The following is a 14,309-nucleotide window of genomic DNA, read 5'->3' as shown; positions in this document are numbered from 1 at the left end:
TAGAATTGTTGCTGGTAAAGCTCTCATTTCTTTTTTTTTTTGTTTGTTTTTTCTTTTTTTTAATATAAATTTATTATTTTAATTGGAGGCTAATTACTCATTTCTCAAGAGAATTAAAAAAAAATTTTTTGAAGCATAGTTGATTTACAGTGCTGTGTTAGTTTCAGGTGAATGGCAAAGTGATTCAATTATACATGCACATGTATCTAATCTTTTTCAAATTCTTTTCCCTTATAAGTTAATACAAAATATTGAGTATAGTTTTCTGTGTTATACAGTAGGTTCTCAGTTATGTATTTTATATAAAGTAGTGTATATATGTTAATCCCAAACTCCTAATTTATCTCTTCCAACCCCCTTTTCCCCTTTAATAACCATGTTTGTTTTCTATATCTGTGGGTCTATTTCTGTTTCATATATGAGGTCATTTATATCATTTTTTAAATATATCACATATAAGTGTTATCATATGATACTTGTCTTTTTCTGGCTTACTTCACTTAGTATGATAATCTTATGTGTGATATGCTGGAGTGTACCTGGATCACTTATTACTAATTATTGGTGGGGATAAAAGTTGAGATACTATGAAACCTCTATTTAATTCTTTTTTGGTGGAGATGCAGGGGATGGCAGTATGTCATCTGTGTAATATATCTGCAAACATCAGGATAACCCAATATGCCAAGGTATTCAGATTTTGAGAAATAAAAATTTATTTAAGTTTATATCATTATGGCAGTGTCCTCACATCAGCATATCAACTGAAGGGGGGAAAAACCCATCATCAATTACATTGGCCACCCCCAAAGCAGAGAAGTAGAAAAGCTGATTTCATAATCTACCCTTCTAATAAAAAATATTTCTTTGACCCATGTTGGATATACAGAATCCAACCCTCCCCCAGCACATCCCATTCATGATGAATTGAATTCTCCATATTCTCTCTAGTGTATCAACCAAAGCATTGGTCACCTTTGGCAACTTAATTGAGTTAGCTCTGTGATGTCTCTTGCCTGAGGATTCTGTTGTTGCTATCTTTCCATCAAAGTACCTTCTTTCAGTCCAGTATTAAGACAGACCTAAAAACAACAGCTTTTTTTAAGGTCACTGACATCTTTGTGTAGTATCTAAGTTTTTCATGAAATATTTAGCATATGTGCTAAGGGCAATCTGAGATTCTATTTTAGATAAGGAATCACATTTCCTGGAAGGACAGTGGCTCTCAGGCAGCCTACTGATGTTCACATGTAGAGCTTCATTGGGCCAACTTAAAAAGTTTAAACTCAAGAAAAGTGTGTGCTGAAATCAGGTGATGCTGTTACCTCCTTCCTGGCCTTCACACCAGTTAGGGTTCAACTGGAGGAGAACAGGAAATAAATATTACGAGACTTGCTTATGATAAGAAATTCACTTATACATCTGGGAGGGCTGGCAAGACAAGTCATAAAATCCACAGGGCAGATTATCGAGGAAGGTGAAGTTCAGACTCTTGGGCATGAGTTGAAGCTGCTATTCACAAGTGCACTATCTTCTTCATAGGAGCCTCAGATCCGCCCTTAGACTTCCACCTGATTGAACATTAGGCCCACCCAGCTTATCTAGGACAATGTCCCTTATTTAAAGTCAAATCATTATGGACTTTGATGACATCTACAAAAATATCTTCATAGCAACAATCTGGATTAGTGTTTGATTGAAAACCTGGGGGCTTATAGCCTAGGCAAGTTGTTCTATCAAAAAATTATCACATTGGCCATTTATGTTGATATGTTCTTTAACCAACACCACTATCAACAAGATGTGGTTGGGAGATAACAGGGGAAATGAGGGATCATAGCTGGTTAGATATTTAACATGGCAACCTAAGACATGCATAATTCAGCCTTCATTTAAAAAGTTAATGCCTGTTAATGCCTGTTTTCCTATAGGCACTGTGAAGCCACTCTTGATCAGATGTATGTTGGGAAGATAATCCTCGAGGTATACAAGATAGGAATGATGGGATAGATTGAGACCAATTTATTTAGGAAGTCCTTTGCAAGATACATGGGACTTCCCTGGTGGCTCAGATGGTAAAGTGTCTGCCTACAATGCGGGAGACCCAGGTTCGATCCCTGGGTTGGGAAGATCCTCTGGAGAAGGAAATGGCAACCCACTCCAGTACTCTTGCCTAGAAAATCCCATGGACAGAAGAGCCTGGTAGGCTACAGTCCATGGGGTTGCAAAGAGTCAGACATGACTGAGTGACTTCACTTTCACTTTGCAAGATACATAGTAGAGATTGGACCAAAAGCCTAGAGATGGAGAGGAAAAAGCAAAACTTGAAGTCACATGAAGAAGGCAGAAACATGCTTTAGTTGATCCAGGTGAGTTTGGGGGCCAAATGCAAGTAGTTTATTTCATGGAGGGAATGATAAAGCAACATAGGGCAGGAATCCTGGTGCTGTAGGTCATTTGACACAGACTGCGGGTGACCTTGGGGCCAGTTTGCCTGTGGTATCCTGACACATCTGCAGAGACAAAGGTGGTTTGGAGTTCATGGGCACATGAGACAGGGTCACTGGCTGAGGAGTGGAACCAACAGAGGGGTTGCTTGTGTCCAGAGAGAATCATCTGGATCCTACCAGCCTGTCTTAAGTGGACAGAGGATCAGAGGGGCTGAGTTTGTTCCTCTATCATTGAAACCAGGATTGAAGAAGGGCCGCAGGGGTCCAGCAAAGGCACATTCAGAGAAGGTGTAGATGAGGGAGGCGTGGTCAGTGATGTTGTAGAAAGAGACAGTGCTGGCCTCATAATCTAGGAAGATCCCAATTCGGTTTGGAGGCACCTGAAGGTGGAGGGGAGTCTGGGGGCAGGTGCCAGCCTCATATTTTTGTTTGTTCCATAGCCAGATTATCCAAAAGCCAGTGTCGGAGTTGAGCAAAAACTGTCCCTTCCTCCGCACATTGTCTCTACAAACCCCCAGGTCCCAGGCTTCCTTTCCCGTCACATCTACCTCCCAGTAAACTTTCCCGGAGTCAAAGCGCTGGGCACCCAGTACCATGGGGTAACTATCAAATCTCTCCTCATTTTCAGGCACTTCCTGCCGGGTGTTTGCAAGCCTCACTTGTCTCCGATTCTCCGAAAGGATGAGCCACGGATTGGCTGTCTGTGGATCCAGGGTGATGTGTACTGCAGAGAGAGGGCCACAGTCAGGCTGGGAGACTGTGCAGAGTCAGCAACCCTGTGCCAGCAGTGGGGGGATGAGGATGAAGGGGTGACCCTGAGCCTCACTGTGTGAGGAGATAACCCCTGGCCAACTCTGACCCCTGCCCTGACCTTTGAGGGAACCACCTTCCCTATTTCTGCACCTGCCCCACCTACTCTAACCTGCCATCTCTCTCCAACCCAGGGATGCACTGGGCACCCTCCTTATCCCCTTCACTCCCTTGGCAAGCCAGTCCCACACCCTTGGTGCTCACCTCCACACGTCCTCAGCATCTTCTTAATCCCGGGCACATAGAATACATTCCTCAGGTCTGTGGAGGCGACATCCAACTCCTTCAGGTTCCAGGATTCACTCCTGGGGGAAAAAGAATTAGAGACCCTATCTCCAACTCCTACCTCATCCTGCCCAAATCCAATGGCTATACCACCTTTATGGATGACTGATAATTTAATCTGATGCAAATTTGCAAACAGCTCCTGTGTTAGGGGGTCTTCCCAGGTGATGCATTGGTAAAGAATCCACTTCCCAATGCAGGAGACATGGGTTCAATCCCTTGGGTCAGAAAGATTCCCTGGAGAAGGAAATGGCAACCCATTCCAGTATTCTTGTATGGGAAATCCCATGGGCAGAAGAGCCTGGGGCTACAGTCCATGGGGTTGCAAAGAGTTGGACACAGTGAAGTGAAAGCTGTCATGTCCAACTCTTTGTGACCCCATGGACTGTAGCCTGCCAGGCTCCTCTGTCCTTGGAAATCTCCAGGCAAAATTACTGGAGTGGGTAGCTATTCCCTTCTCCAGGGGATCTTCCCAACCCAGGGATTGAACCCAGGTCTCCCGCATTGCAGACGGATTCTTTGCCATCTGACCCACCAGGGAAGCCTGGACACAACTCAGCAACTAAACAACAACAACTACAACAATCTGTGTTAGGATCTGTGTTAGGGACGGAGGGCAAAAGTAGGTAGGATTTTGTTTCTATCTAAGCCTTGATGACTACATGAGCATCTGTGTCATCTGGCCAGCCTGTATGTCTCTCCGGGTCTTAGGTCATTACACAAGTACCTTCTGTTTCACTTCATAACTCAAGGTGTCTGATACAGGCTGAATCACCTCCATGAGGAACCTCAAGGAGTCTTGCCCATGCTGTGGGTCTTACCCATGGCTCTTTTAGAGAGGTTTGAAACCAGTAATATACTTTTTAAAAGAGTCCCAGCAGGCTGTAAACTCAACTTCCCTGTCTGTTATTTCACTTTGTGAAGATATGACATGCCAGTTACTTCAGGCATCTCACCAACTGTGTGTGTTCAGTTTCTTAGTCGTGTCCAACTCTTTGTGACCCCAGGGACTGTAGCCCGCCAGCCTCCTCTGTCTGTGGGACTTTCCAGGCAAGAATACTGGAGTGGGTTGACATTCACCAACTGAGATGTCCATTAATTAGCCTTCCGAGACCAGAACATATTTTAAGGAGGACTGGATCTTTGAGAATAGGAAGGAGGATAGGGAAGACTTCAATGCATGTTTTCTAACTAAAACTCTTTTTTAAGATATATACTGCCCCCTCCTCTAATGAAGAAAACCTTTCCTTACCTTTCCAGGACACTTTTCACCTCCTGAGGAGACAAGAAACAGACAGTAAGTTCTGGAGACACTGGTTTACAACTGAGACTTCAGTCATGTGGGTAAAGCGATGTCACCCTGAGGTCTACAGAACACTGCTCTGCCCCAAGCCTCTGGACAAAGGCCTGAAAAATGCCTCTGACCACCTTGAAATGGATGAGGAAGCAGAAACCCAGCATGGGTGTGACCTGTAATCAGGGGGAGGAAGCTGCTGCTGTTGCTGCTAAGTCTCTTCAGTTGTGTCAGACTCTGTGCGACCCCACAGACGGTAGCCCACCAGGCTCCACCGTCCCTGGGATTCCCCAGGCTAGAACACTGGAGAACACAAATTTTTTCATGACTGTATCTGACCAAGAGACAGTGAAAAGGTATGGGGAAAAGAGGAACCACAGAATGCTACAGCAGAGGGACTTTTGAGACCATGTAGTCCAAAGTTTCCCAAAGTGAGGCAAGCTCATCATTGCTGGGTGTGAGATGATTTTTAAGTAGAACACACATCAGTGAATTTATTTAAAAAAAAAAACAAAAAAAACTTTAAAAAATAAATTTATTGATGTGTGTTCTACTTAATACCTCTTACTCAGGTGATAATACCTCTTATTCAGGTGAACTTGTTTAAGTTTCTTAGCTTCAGTCTATCACTAAATCTTTTAACTTCTTTGCACCTTAAGTTCTCTCATCTATGAAATAGGGGTAATAATAGTAGCAGCCACTTCATTGCATTGTCATGAGGGACTGAATGCCGACAATTTTATGTGCTACTTAAGAATTTTCAGTTATTTATAGTATTATGAAATAAATTAGAATTGTGTTGCTGAAGAAGACTCTTCAGAGTTCTTTGGACTGCAAGGAGATCAAATCAGTCAATTCGAAAGAAAATCAATCTTGAATATTCATTGGAAGGACTGATGCTGAAGCTCCAATACTTTGGCGACCTGATGCGAAGAGCCGACTCATTGGAAGAGACCCTGATGCTGGGAAAGATTGAAGGCAAAAAGAGAAGAGGGATGCAGAGGATGACATGGTTAGATAGTATTGCTGACTCAATGGATATGAATCTGAGCAAACTTTGGGAAGCCTGGTGTGCTACAGTTCATGGAATCGTTAAGAGTCAGATACAACTTAGTGACTGAACAACAAAAAACAAAAATTAGGAAAAGTAGCAGTAACAACACATGGCTACTATTGCTTAGAACAGATTTTTTTTTTTTTTTTTGTATAACTTGTTTAATTATTTATAAGCTCCTATTAGGTAAGTACTGTTACTTATATTCCATTTAAAGATTAGTAAACAGGCATAGAAAAAGCAAAATGACAAGGATGGCTATATAACTCAATAATCTGTGCAATTAGCATATACATCAAAGCTGTAATACCAAATGAGAACACTGGCTTAGGCCAAATAAGGGAGAAACAAAGTCATATTTTAATATTTCTCTAAAATTCTCATTTCTTTGTCCTTATTTTCCTGGGAGAGCAAAATAACATGCACAAGGTTTAATTTTATTTTCTCAGTTATTTTACTTTTAGCTTCATTTTGTCATTTCCAACCTACTGTTTTTATATTCAGTAGGTCAGTCACTCAGTTCAGTCACTCAATCGTGTCCGACTTTTTAAGACCCCATGGACTGCAGCATGTCAGGCTTTCCTGTCCATCACCAACTCCCAGAGATTTCTCAAACTCATGTCCATTGAGTCAGTGATGCCATCCAACCATCTCATCCTCTGTCATCCCCTCCTCCCTTTCTCCTCCTGCCTTCAATCTTTCCCAGCATCAGGGTCTTTTCAAATGAGTCAGTTCTTCACATCAAGTGGAGAAAGTACTGGAGTTTCAGCTTCAGCATCAGTCCTTCCAATGAATATTTGGACTGATTTTCTTTAGGATGGACTGGTTGGATCTCCTTGTTGTCCAAGGGACTCTCAAGAGTCTTCTTCAACACCACAGTTCAAAAGCGTCAATTCTTAGGTGCTCAGCTTTCTTTATGGTCCAACTCTCACATCCATACATGACTAATGGAAAAACCATAGGTTTGACTAGACAGACCTTTGTTGGCAAAGTAATGTCTCTGCTTTTTAATATGTTGTCTAGGTTGGTCATAACTTTTCTTCCAAGGGGCAAGCATCTTTTAATTTCATGGTGTAGTCACTATCTGCAGTGATTTTGGAGCCCCCCAAAATAAAGTCTGCCACTGTTTCCACATCTATTTGCCATGAAGTGATGGGACCGGATGCCATGATCTTAATTTTCTGAATGTTGAGCTTTAAGCCAACTTTTTCACTCTCCTCTTTCACTTTCATCAAGAGGCTCTTTAGTTCTTCACTTTCTGCTATAAGGGTGGTATCATATATGGATCTGAGGTTACTGATATTTCTCCTGGCAATTGATTCCAGCTTGTGCTTCATCCAGCCTGGCATTTTGAATGATGTATTCTGCATATAAATTAAATAAACAGGGTGACAATATACAGCCTTGATGTACTCCTTTCCTGATTTGGAACCAGTCTGTTGTCCCATGTCCAGTTCTAACTGTTGCTTCTTGACCTGCATACAGATTTCTCAGGAGGCAGGTCAAGTGGTCTGGTATTCCCATATCTTTAAGAATTTTCCACAGTTTATTGTGATTTACACAAAGACTTTGGCATAGTCAATAAAGCAGAGGTAGATGTTTTTCTGGAACTCTCTTGCCTTTTTGATGATCCAATGGATGATGGCAATTTGATCTCTAGTTCCTGTGCCTTTTCTAAATCCAGCTTGAACATCTGCAAGTTCATGGTTCACATACTGTTGAAGCCTGGCTTGGAGAATTTTAAGTATTACTTTGCTAGTGTGTGAGATGTGTGTGATTGTGTCGTAGTTTGAGCATTCTTTGGCATTGTGTTTTTTAGGAATTGGAACGAAAACTGACATTTTGTAGTTCTGTGGTCACTGCTGAGTTTTCCAAATTTGCTGGCATATTGAGTAAACCATTTTCACAGCATCATCTTTTAGGATTTGAAATAGCTCAACTGGAATTCCATCACCTTTGCTAGCTTTGTTTGTAGTGATGCTTCATAAGGCCCACTTGACTTCGCATTCCAGGGTGTCTGGCTCTAGGTGAGTGATCACACCATTGTGGTTATCTGGGTCATAAAGATCTTTTTTGCATAGTTCTTCTGTGTATTCTTGCCACCTCTTTTTAATATCTTCTGCTTCTGTTAGGTCCATACTGTTTCTGTCCTTTATTGTGCCCATCTTGGGCTTCCCTTGTGGCTCAGCTGGTAAAGAATCCACTTGCAATGTGGGAGACCTGGGTTCGATCCCTGGGTTGTGAAGATCCCCTATAGAAGGGAAAGGCTACCCACTCCAGTATTCTGGCCTGGAGAATTCCACGGACTGAATAGTCCATGGGGTTGCAAAGAGTTGGGCACGACTGAGTGACTTTCACTTTCACTTTCACTTTGCATGAAATGTTCCCTTGGTATCTCTAATTTTCTTGAAGATCTCTAGTCTTTCCAGTTTTATTGTTTTCCTCTATTTCTTTGCATTGATCACTGAGGAAAGCTTTATTATCTCTTATTTCTTATCTCTCTTTCCTTGCTATTCTTTGAAACTCCGTTCCTTTTCTCCTTTGCCTTTTGCTTCTCTTCTTTTCTCAGCTATTTTTAAGGCCTCCTCAGAGGCAGGTATTCAGTAGGTATTTTATAACATAAATGATAATAAAATTAAATAATATTTATGCAACCACATACTGTGTGCCAGGCACTGTTCTAAGCATTTTATATTTATGTACTGAAATCGAGCAGACCCCATGGGGTTCTCCCAAGAACAGTTCCCTTGTGTTCTCTGCCTCTTTTTTTTTTTCTTTTTATAAAATTGAACTACAGTTGATTGACAATGTTTCAGGTATATGGCAGAGTGATACAGTTATACATATATAGCTCATGGAAGTGTAAACATGTTACATTTATAACTAAAAAGCCTGGGGAACTGCTTGTCATTTAGCCTATTCCCTGCTGCCCTTGTTTACAAATGGAGAAATTAGGTCTAGGAAAAGAAAATGACTTAATTTAGAGTTATGGAAGGAATTGGTGGCAAGGTTGGGGCCCTGAGATATGTAATTTTATAATATCCATTTAACATAGGAGAAACCTGATCCTCAGAAAGATTAAGGTACGTTCTCAAGATCATGAATCTGATTGTGTGTTAGAACAGACACTTACTAGAGATGTCCATTTCTTTTCATTACTGCATGGAATATTCCTTTCTAATTTGTACCTTTCTAGGCTTTGAATGCAAACCACTCATAGATCTGAATTCCAGTTTATTTAAGAAAATGCCAGGGACCAAGTTTCTGTGTGCCCTGAAGAGGCAGAGAACACAAAAAACTGTTTTTTTTCAGTTACTCCCTGAATCTCAGAGAGGAGCTGTCCTCAGGCCTCACCTGCAGCAGCTCCAGCGCCGAGCCCCGCCTCCTCCTCTCCAGCTCTGCGATCAGCTCCTGCAGGGCCTGGATCTGCTGGGCCAGCCTAGCCTCTGTGTCCCCCAGGGTTCTCAGCTGTTGCCTCTCCTCCTCCTCTAGCTTCTGGAGTTGTTTCTGCTCCTCTTCGGCCAGGAAGTTTTTCTGCCTTACAAACTCTTCATGAATTCTTAATTTGTGCGCCTCAACCTTCCCCTTTGGTGTCAATGGAAAGAAAGAGGTGGTTTTTAATCATAATCCCCTAAGATTTGGGAATGGAAGTATCTATATCTACTCCTACTCCACTCTGGCTCTGTCTGGGAATACACACATACACAATTTTGCTGGGAAGGGAGGTGGGTGAGGCTTCTGGGCCTGAGGGGAATGGGACTGGTGGGGTGCGGTGGGGAGGTGCACCGTAGTTGCTCTCCTATCACAGCTGCATCAGCCTGTGGTATCAGAGATTTCCTCAACCTCCTTCAAGTCACCCCTGCTCCCTCAATGTGCCTCTTTGTCTTCATATCTTAGTAACTGAGCGAGTAACACCTGGCCCTACTCCAACAAACCTGCAAAGCCAGGCTTATAACCTGGTTCCTAAGTTTGGGAAAAAGGAGTCTTTGAGGTATTCTATGCTTGCCCTCCCCTGCTTGTAACTGGAGGGTCACTCAATACCACCACAGCCTGCCTTATGCTTTCTGGGTCTCAAGTCTTCCTCTTCTGGGATCTCTTGGCCATGAGCTCCTTCTGCTCCTTTCTAGTCCCTGACCCACCCCACCTCCTAATCCCTGGGGTGGAACAAGCTTTAGCTCTCCATTACATTTTGGACCAGTGAGCTGGACATGGTCAAGTAGCTACCTGGTCAGACTGGTTTTCCTATCTTAGGCCTTTGAAAGTGAAAGTGTTAGTTGCTTAGTCGTGTCCAACTCTTTGTGACTCTATGGGCTGTAGCCCGCCAGGCTCCTTTGTCCATGGGATTCTCCAGGCAAGAATACTGGAGTGGGTAGCCATTCCCTTCTTCAGGGGATCTTCCCAATCCAGGGATTGAACCTGGGTCTCCAATACTGCAGGCAGATTCTTTACCATCTGAGCCACCAGGGAAGCCCATCTTAGGCCTTTATGGTTCCCTTAAGTCTGGTCCTCACAGTCACTGTCATTTCTTGACAACTTGTCATTTCTTGACATTGGGCATCTCTCCTGGCATTCCTCTGTCCCAGACCCTGAGGCCCTGTGCTATCATCTCCAGAGACTGGGCTTAAGAAGCAGGAGCATTAGGGTGTATCTTGTCCCTCAGCACCTTCTCCTAAGACTCTCTCTCCATCTGACTGGGAGCTCTTTTTGATCTCTACACTCTTTTAATCCCCTCCATCAAGAGACCTATGGGGCAGCTGGTTCTTGGGGAATGAGATATAGGGACTGGCATAGCTGGACCCTCCCCAGGCTTTGGATCTAAGATTCCCTTCAGGATATGACTCTTGCCTTCCAGGATGCTTTCTTCATTGCAATGTCCAATTCCAGCTTCTCAGCCAACTCCTGCTTATGTCTTAGTTTATTTAGTGCCACCTGAAGCTTCTCCTGCAGAGAACAAAAGCAAGATGATACCCAGTCAGGTCAAGAAGTAGGGTGCAGTGGTGTGAAGTGGGGGGAAGATCATACTGGTTCTTAGAAGAGCCTGAGTGCAGAGGACAAGGAAGGACTGTAGTCTGTTTGGGGTAGGAAGTCTGTGGATGGCAAGGTTTTGGAAAAAGCCTGATATTTCTTACAAAATAGGGCCACACGGTTGGGGTACAAAGGGTGGGGGCAAACTGCTTGTTCCTAATTAAGCAGGAGGCCACAAGGGAAGAAGATTCTTAAAGCATTTTCCCATAGCACATCCCTGCTCCAGGAGAATGAGAAAAGTGTTCTGAGCTTGCCATTTCCCCCTTAAATAAGACGTAGAAGGCAGGAGACCTCTATCCTTTCTCCAGCCCCACAGGTAACTCTCTCCCATTCCCAGCTCTGGGGAACAAAGCCGTCAACAGGGCCCCCATCTCCTTTTTACCTGTTCCTGCCTCTGTGCTGAGGCCTCACCTGGTACTCCTGAGCAGCCTCCTCAATAGGGACCATGGGATGATCACGGTGTTTCTGGGACTGGGAACACACCCAGCAAAGGGCCTTCCCATCTTCCTCACAGAAGAGGTGAATTTTCTCTCTGTGCACCACACACAGCTCCCCGTGTGGGCTCTCCTTGGCACCCTGGCTGATTTTTCTAAGGTTGTCCACCATGTTGGCTACCTGTCGATTGGGCCGGAGATTCTGGAGCAGGAAGTGGCGTCGGCACACAGGACAGACGCTACCCCCTTCTTTCCCGACCTCAGAGATGCACTCCTGGCAGAAGCTATGACCACATTCAATGCTCATAGGCTCCACCATGGGATCCAGGCAGATAGAACACGTGACCTCCTCCCACATCATTGTCAAGGGTACGGCTGAGGCCATTGGGGTGATGCTCCTCTTCAGTAGTGCTGGGGAGATCTTGCGGTGAGGGGAGGAGAAGAGGAAAGGGAGGGAAGAGAAGAGCCAGGTGAGAAAAGGGAACCAGGAGAGAGGGTGAACTGGAGGGAGTGAAAACAAGAAAAGACAAGGACCTCAACCTGAATAGCAAGCACTCCTCTTCCAGAGTCTGGGTCACTGATCCAGTCAGACAGAAGGGGACACTGAGTCCCCAAGAGAGCAAAAATTGTTGAGAACCTGAGAGACAGCTGCTTACAATTCGACTTTCATCATGTTCATCTCCGCTTAACCCCTCAGAGTCCAGGCTTTACTTATTGATCTTCTGACTCAGGCCACTGGTCTTCCACTCTGTTGAGAAGCTAATCTTAACAGTAGTGACCATTGACTGTGCTCCTTCCATGTGTCAGGTGCTACGTGCTTCACATACATTCTCATCAATCTTTGCAATAGGCAGGAGTTATTGGTATCTATCTAATTATCGGTAACATGAATATATATAAGAATATTTATATTTATTCTTATATATTCTTATAAGGATATCCATATTAAGTACATGGGCTTCCTAGGTGGTGCAAGTGGTAAAGAATCCACCTGCTAATGCAGGAGACACTGGAGACAGCAGGTTTGATCCCTGAGTTGGGAAGATCCCCTGGAGAAGGAAATAGCAACCCACTTCAGTATCTTACCTGGGAAATCCCATGGACAGAGGAGCCTAGTGGCCTACATACAGTCCATGGGGTCGCAAAAGTCAGACACGACTGAGCACACACACATACGCATATGTATATGTGTGTATATATATGTATGTGCATACACACAGAAGCGTGTGGTTTATTAAGAACTTCCTGGGCTCTTCTCTCAGCCACTCTGAACCTGGCACCGCCTTTGTTTCTTCTAGGGCATATACCCATAGTTTTCTAATATCCTAAGCAACCCTGTCTCTCACCTGCAGAGGGAGCCTTTTGGGGATAGCAATCTCAGGGATCGGAGAAGGCGATGGCACCCCACTCCAGTACTCTTGCCTGGAAAATCCCATGGACGGAGGAGGCCGGTAGGCTGCAGTCCGTGGAGTCGCTCAGAGTCGGACAGGACTGAGCGACTTCACTTTCACTTTTCACCTTCATGCATTGGAGAAGGAAATGGCAACCCACTCCAGTATTCTTGCCTGGAGAATCCCAGGGACAGGGGAGCCTGGTGGGCTGCCTTCTATGGGGTCTCACAGAGTCGGACACTACTGAAGCGACTTAGCAGCAGCAGCAGCAGTCTCAGGGATCGCGGACCTACCCCCACACCGGGCTCCCCTGGACCACCCCCGAGCTAGGTTGCCATCCTAGTTCTCCCAGTTTCCCTGGGTCTTTCTTCCCAGCTCAGGTGTTGGCGGAAGCAGGGCAATCCGAGCTCCTTCCAGGGGACATCCCAGTCAGGTTTACAGCCCAGCCTCCTCCCAGCCTGCAGGGGAAGAACTGCTGGGTTAGGGTTGAGGAAGACCTATCGCGAAAGAAAACCTGAGATCGAAGTTTCTAGGGGTGGGGACGGCTTGGATGAGGCTTTTCAGACCCGGGGCAGGGGAGAGAGGTCCCCCAGGGAGAGCTGGGGTACCTCGGTCTAGCCAAGTTCACTCACCTTTTCGAGCAGCCAGGAAAGTGAAATAAGGAGCTGGTAGCAGCCAGTTCCTTATTTCACTTTCGATTTCCCGTCCCCGGCAAATCTGAAAGGGAGGCGGGCAGAGGGGGAGGAGACTGGGCGGGGCCAAGGGAGGAAGAAGGCGGAGGGGTTGAGGTGCCGCTGGAGTCTGGAGCTTCTTGGAGGCTGGGGCGAGTGAAAGCTCCGAAGAGTTTAGTCCTTGCTTTGGGTTCCCTCCCGTGTTCTCATTGTGTAATAGAGTGAAGCATCGTATCTGCTACGTGGAGGAGCCACGCTGCTTTCTTTGATGCTGGTCATCACCCCAGGCCTACGTGCTGTGCCCTCGTGTGGGAGCTGCTTTTAAGGAGGTTTGGATGGACAGGGGTGCCTAGAACTCCCCTCTAAAGGCCACCTTCTGTTCCCTACTTCCAAAAACAATTCCTTTTCAGGAGACTTGATATTCTTTTAACATCAGGGGGAGGGCGATTTATTCCGCAGTACCTCAGGGCATTATCACACCAGTGAGTGGTAAGAAGGGACTTGACATTTATTGAGGCACCAACTGTGCACTTATCCTTGAGCCAGGGACTTGCTCAGGTTGCTTTATTATTGTTTTAAATTATGGTGAAGTACGTATAACATTTACCATCTTAACCGTTTTCAAGTGTGTAGTTCAGTGGCATTAAATACGTTCACAGTTGTGTACTTCACCACAGTCCATGGAGTCTCAAAGGGTCGGACACAACTGGGCGACTAAGCACAAGAAACCTCAACGAGCCAGGGAGTAGTGGCAAATTCCTATTTATGAGAATCAGAGTTTTTACTCTGGTGGAAGAACTTCTTTCTTTACTAGACCCTTAGAACAAGGCTGAGCCCTATGTTGGGGGATGGAAATAAAATGATTTGTAAATGAGTTACTAGTTTGAGGGAAATA

The 14,309-nt window shown here is 44.7% G+C and overlaps 1 protein-coding gene and 1 non-coding gene across 3 annotated transcripts; one reads left to right on the top strand and one right to left on the bottom strand.

The window, feature by feature from the left end:
- Window positions 1-692: 692 nt before the first annotated feature.
- TRIM21 (tripartite motif containing 21) lies at window positions 693-13,487 on the bottom strand. Of its 2 annotated transcripts, none has more exons than XM_019975629.2 (7): window positions 13,376-13,487; window positions 11,330-11,773; window positions 10,739-10,834; window positions 9,248-9,478; window positions 4,798-4,820; window positions 3,465-3,565; window positions 693-3,174 (listed from the first exon to the last, which is right to left on the bottom strand). In XM_019975629.2, the coding sequence occupies exons 2-7, from the start codon at window positions 11,735-11,737 to the stop codon at window positions 2,624-2,626; spliced, it is 1,410 nt and encodes a 469-aa protein (XP_019831188.1). In that variant the 5' UTR covers window positions 11,738-11,773; window positions 13,376-13,487; the 3' UTR covers window positions 693-2,623. The 2 variants fall into 2 exon arrangements, with proteins under 2 accessions (XP_019831188.1, XP_019831187.1); XM_019975628.2 differs by lacking the exon at window positions 13,376-13,487 and adding an exon at window positions 12,699-13,367.
- Window positions 2,058-2,129, top strand: TRNAC-ACA (transfer RNA cysteine (anticodon ACA)). The gene has a single exon. It is a non-coding gene; the product is annotated as a tRNA-Cys (tRNA).
- Window positions 13,488-14,309: the final 822 nt, after the last annotated feature.

Source organism: Bos indicus, chromosome 15 (assembly GCF_029378745.1).
Source record: "Bos indicus isolate NIAB-ARS_2022 breed Sahiwal x Tharparkar chromosome 15, NIAB-ARS_B.indTharparkar_mat_pri_1.0, whole genome shotgun sequence".
Lineage (NCBI taxonomy): Eukaryota > Metazoa > Chordata > Mammalia > Artiodactyla > Bovidae > Bos > Bos indicus.
Note: the sequence above shows the minus strand (reverse complement) of the source record. Positions and strands in the feature narration are given on the sequence as shown.

Bases quoted from the DNA above. Each gene is read 5' to 3' on its own strand.
- TRIM21 (XM_019975628.2), bottom strand. From the start codon at position 12,788: ATGGGATTTTCCAGGCAAGAGTACTGGAGTGGGGTGCCATCGCCTTCT. The intron at 4,821-9,247 runs GTGAGGCCTGAG...TTGTCTCCTCAG, and splicing joins CGGCGCTGGAGCTGCTGCAG to GAGGTGAAAAGTGTCCTGGA. The intron at 3,175-3,464 runs GTGAGCACCAAG...CTCTCTCTGCAG, and splicing joins GATGCTGAGGACGTGTGGAG to TACACATCACCCTGGATCCA.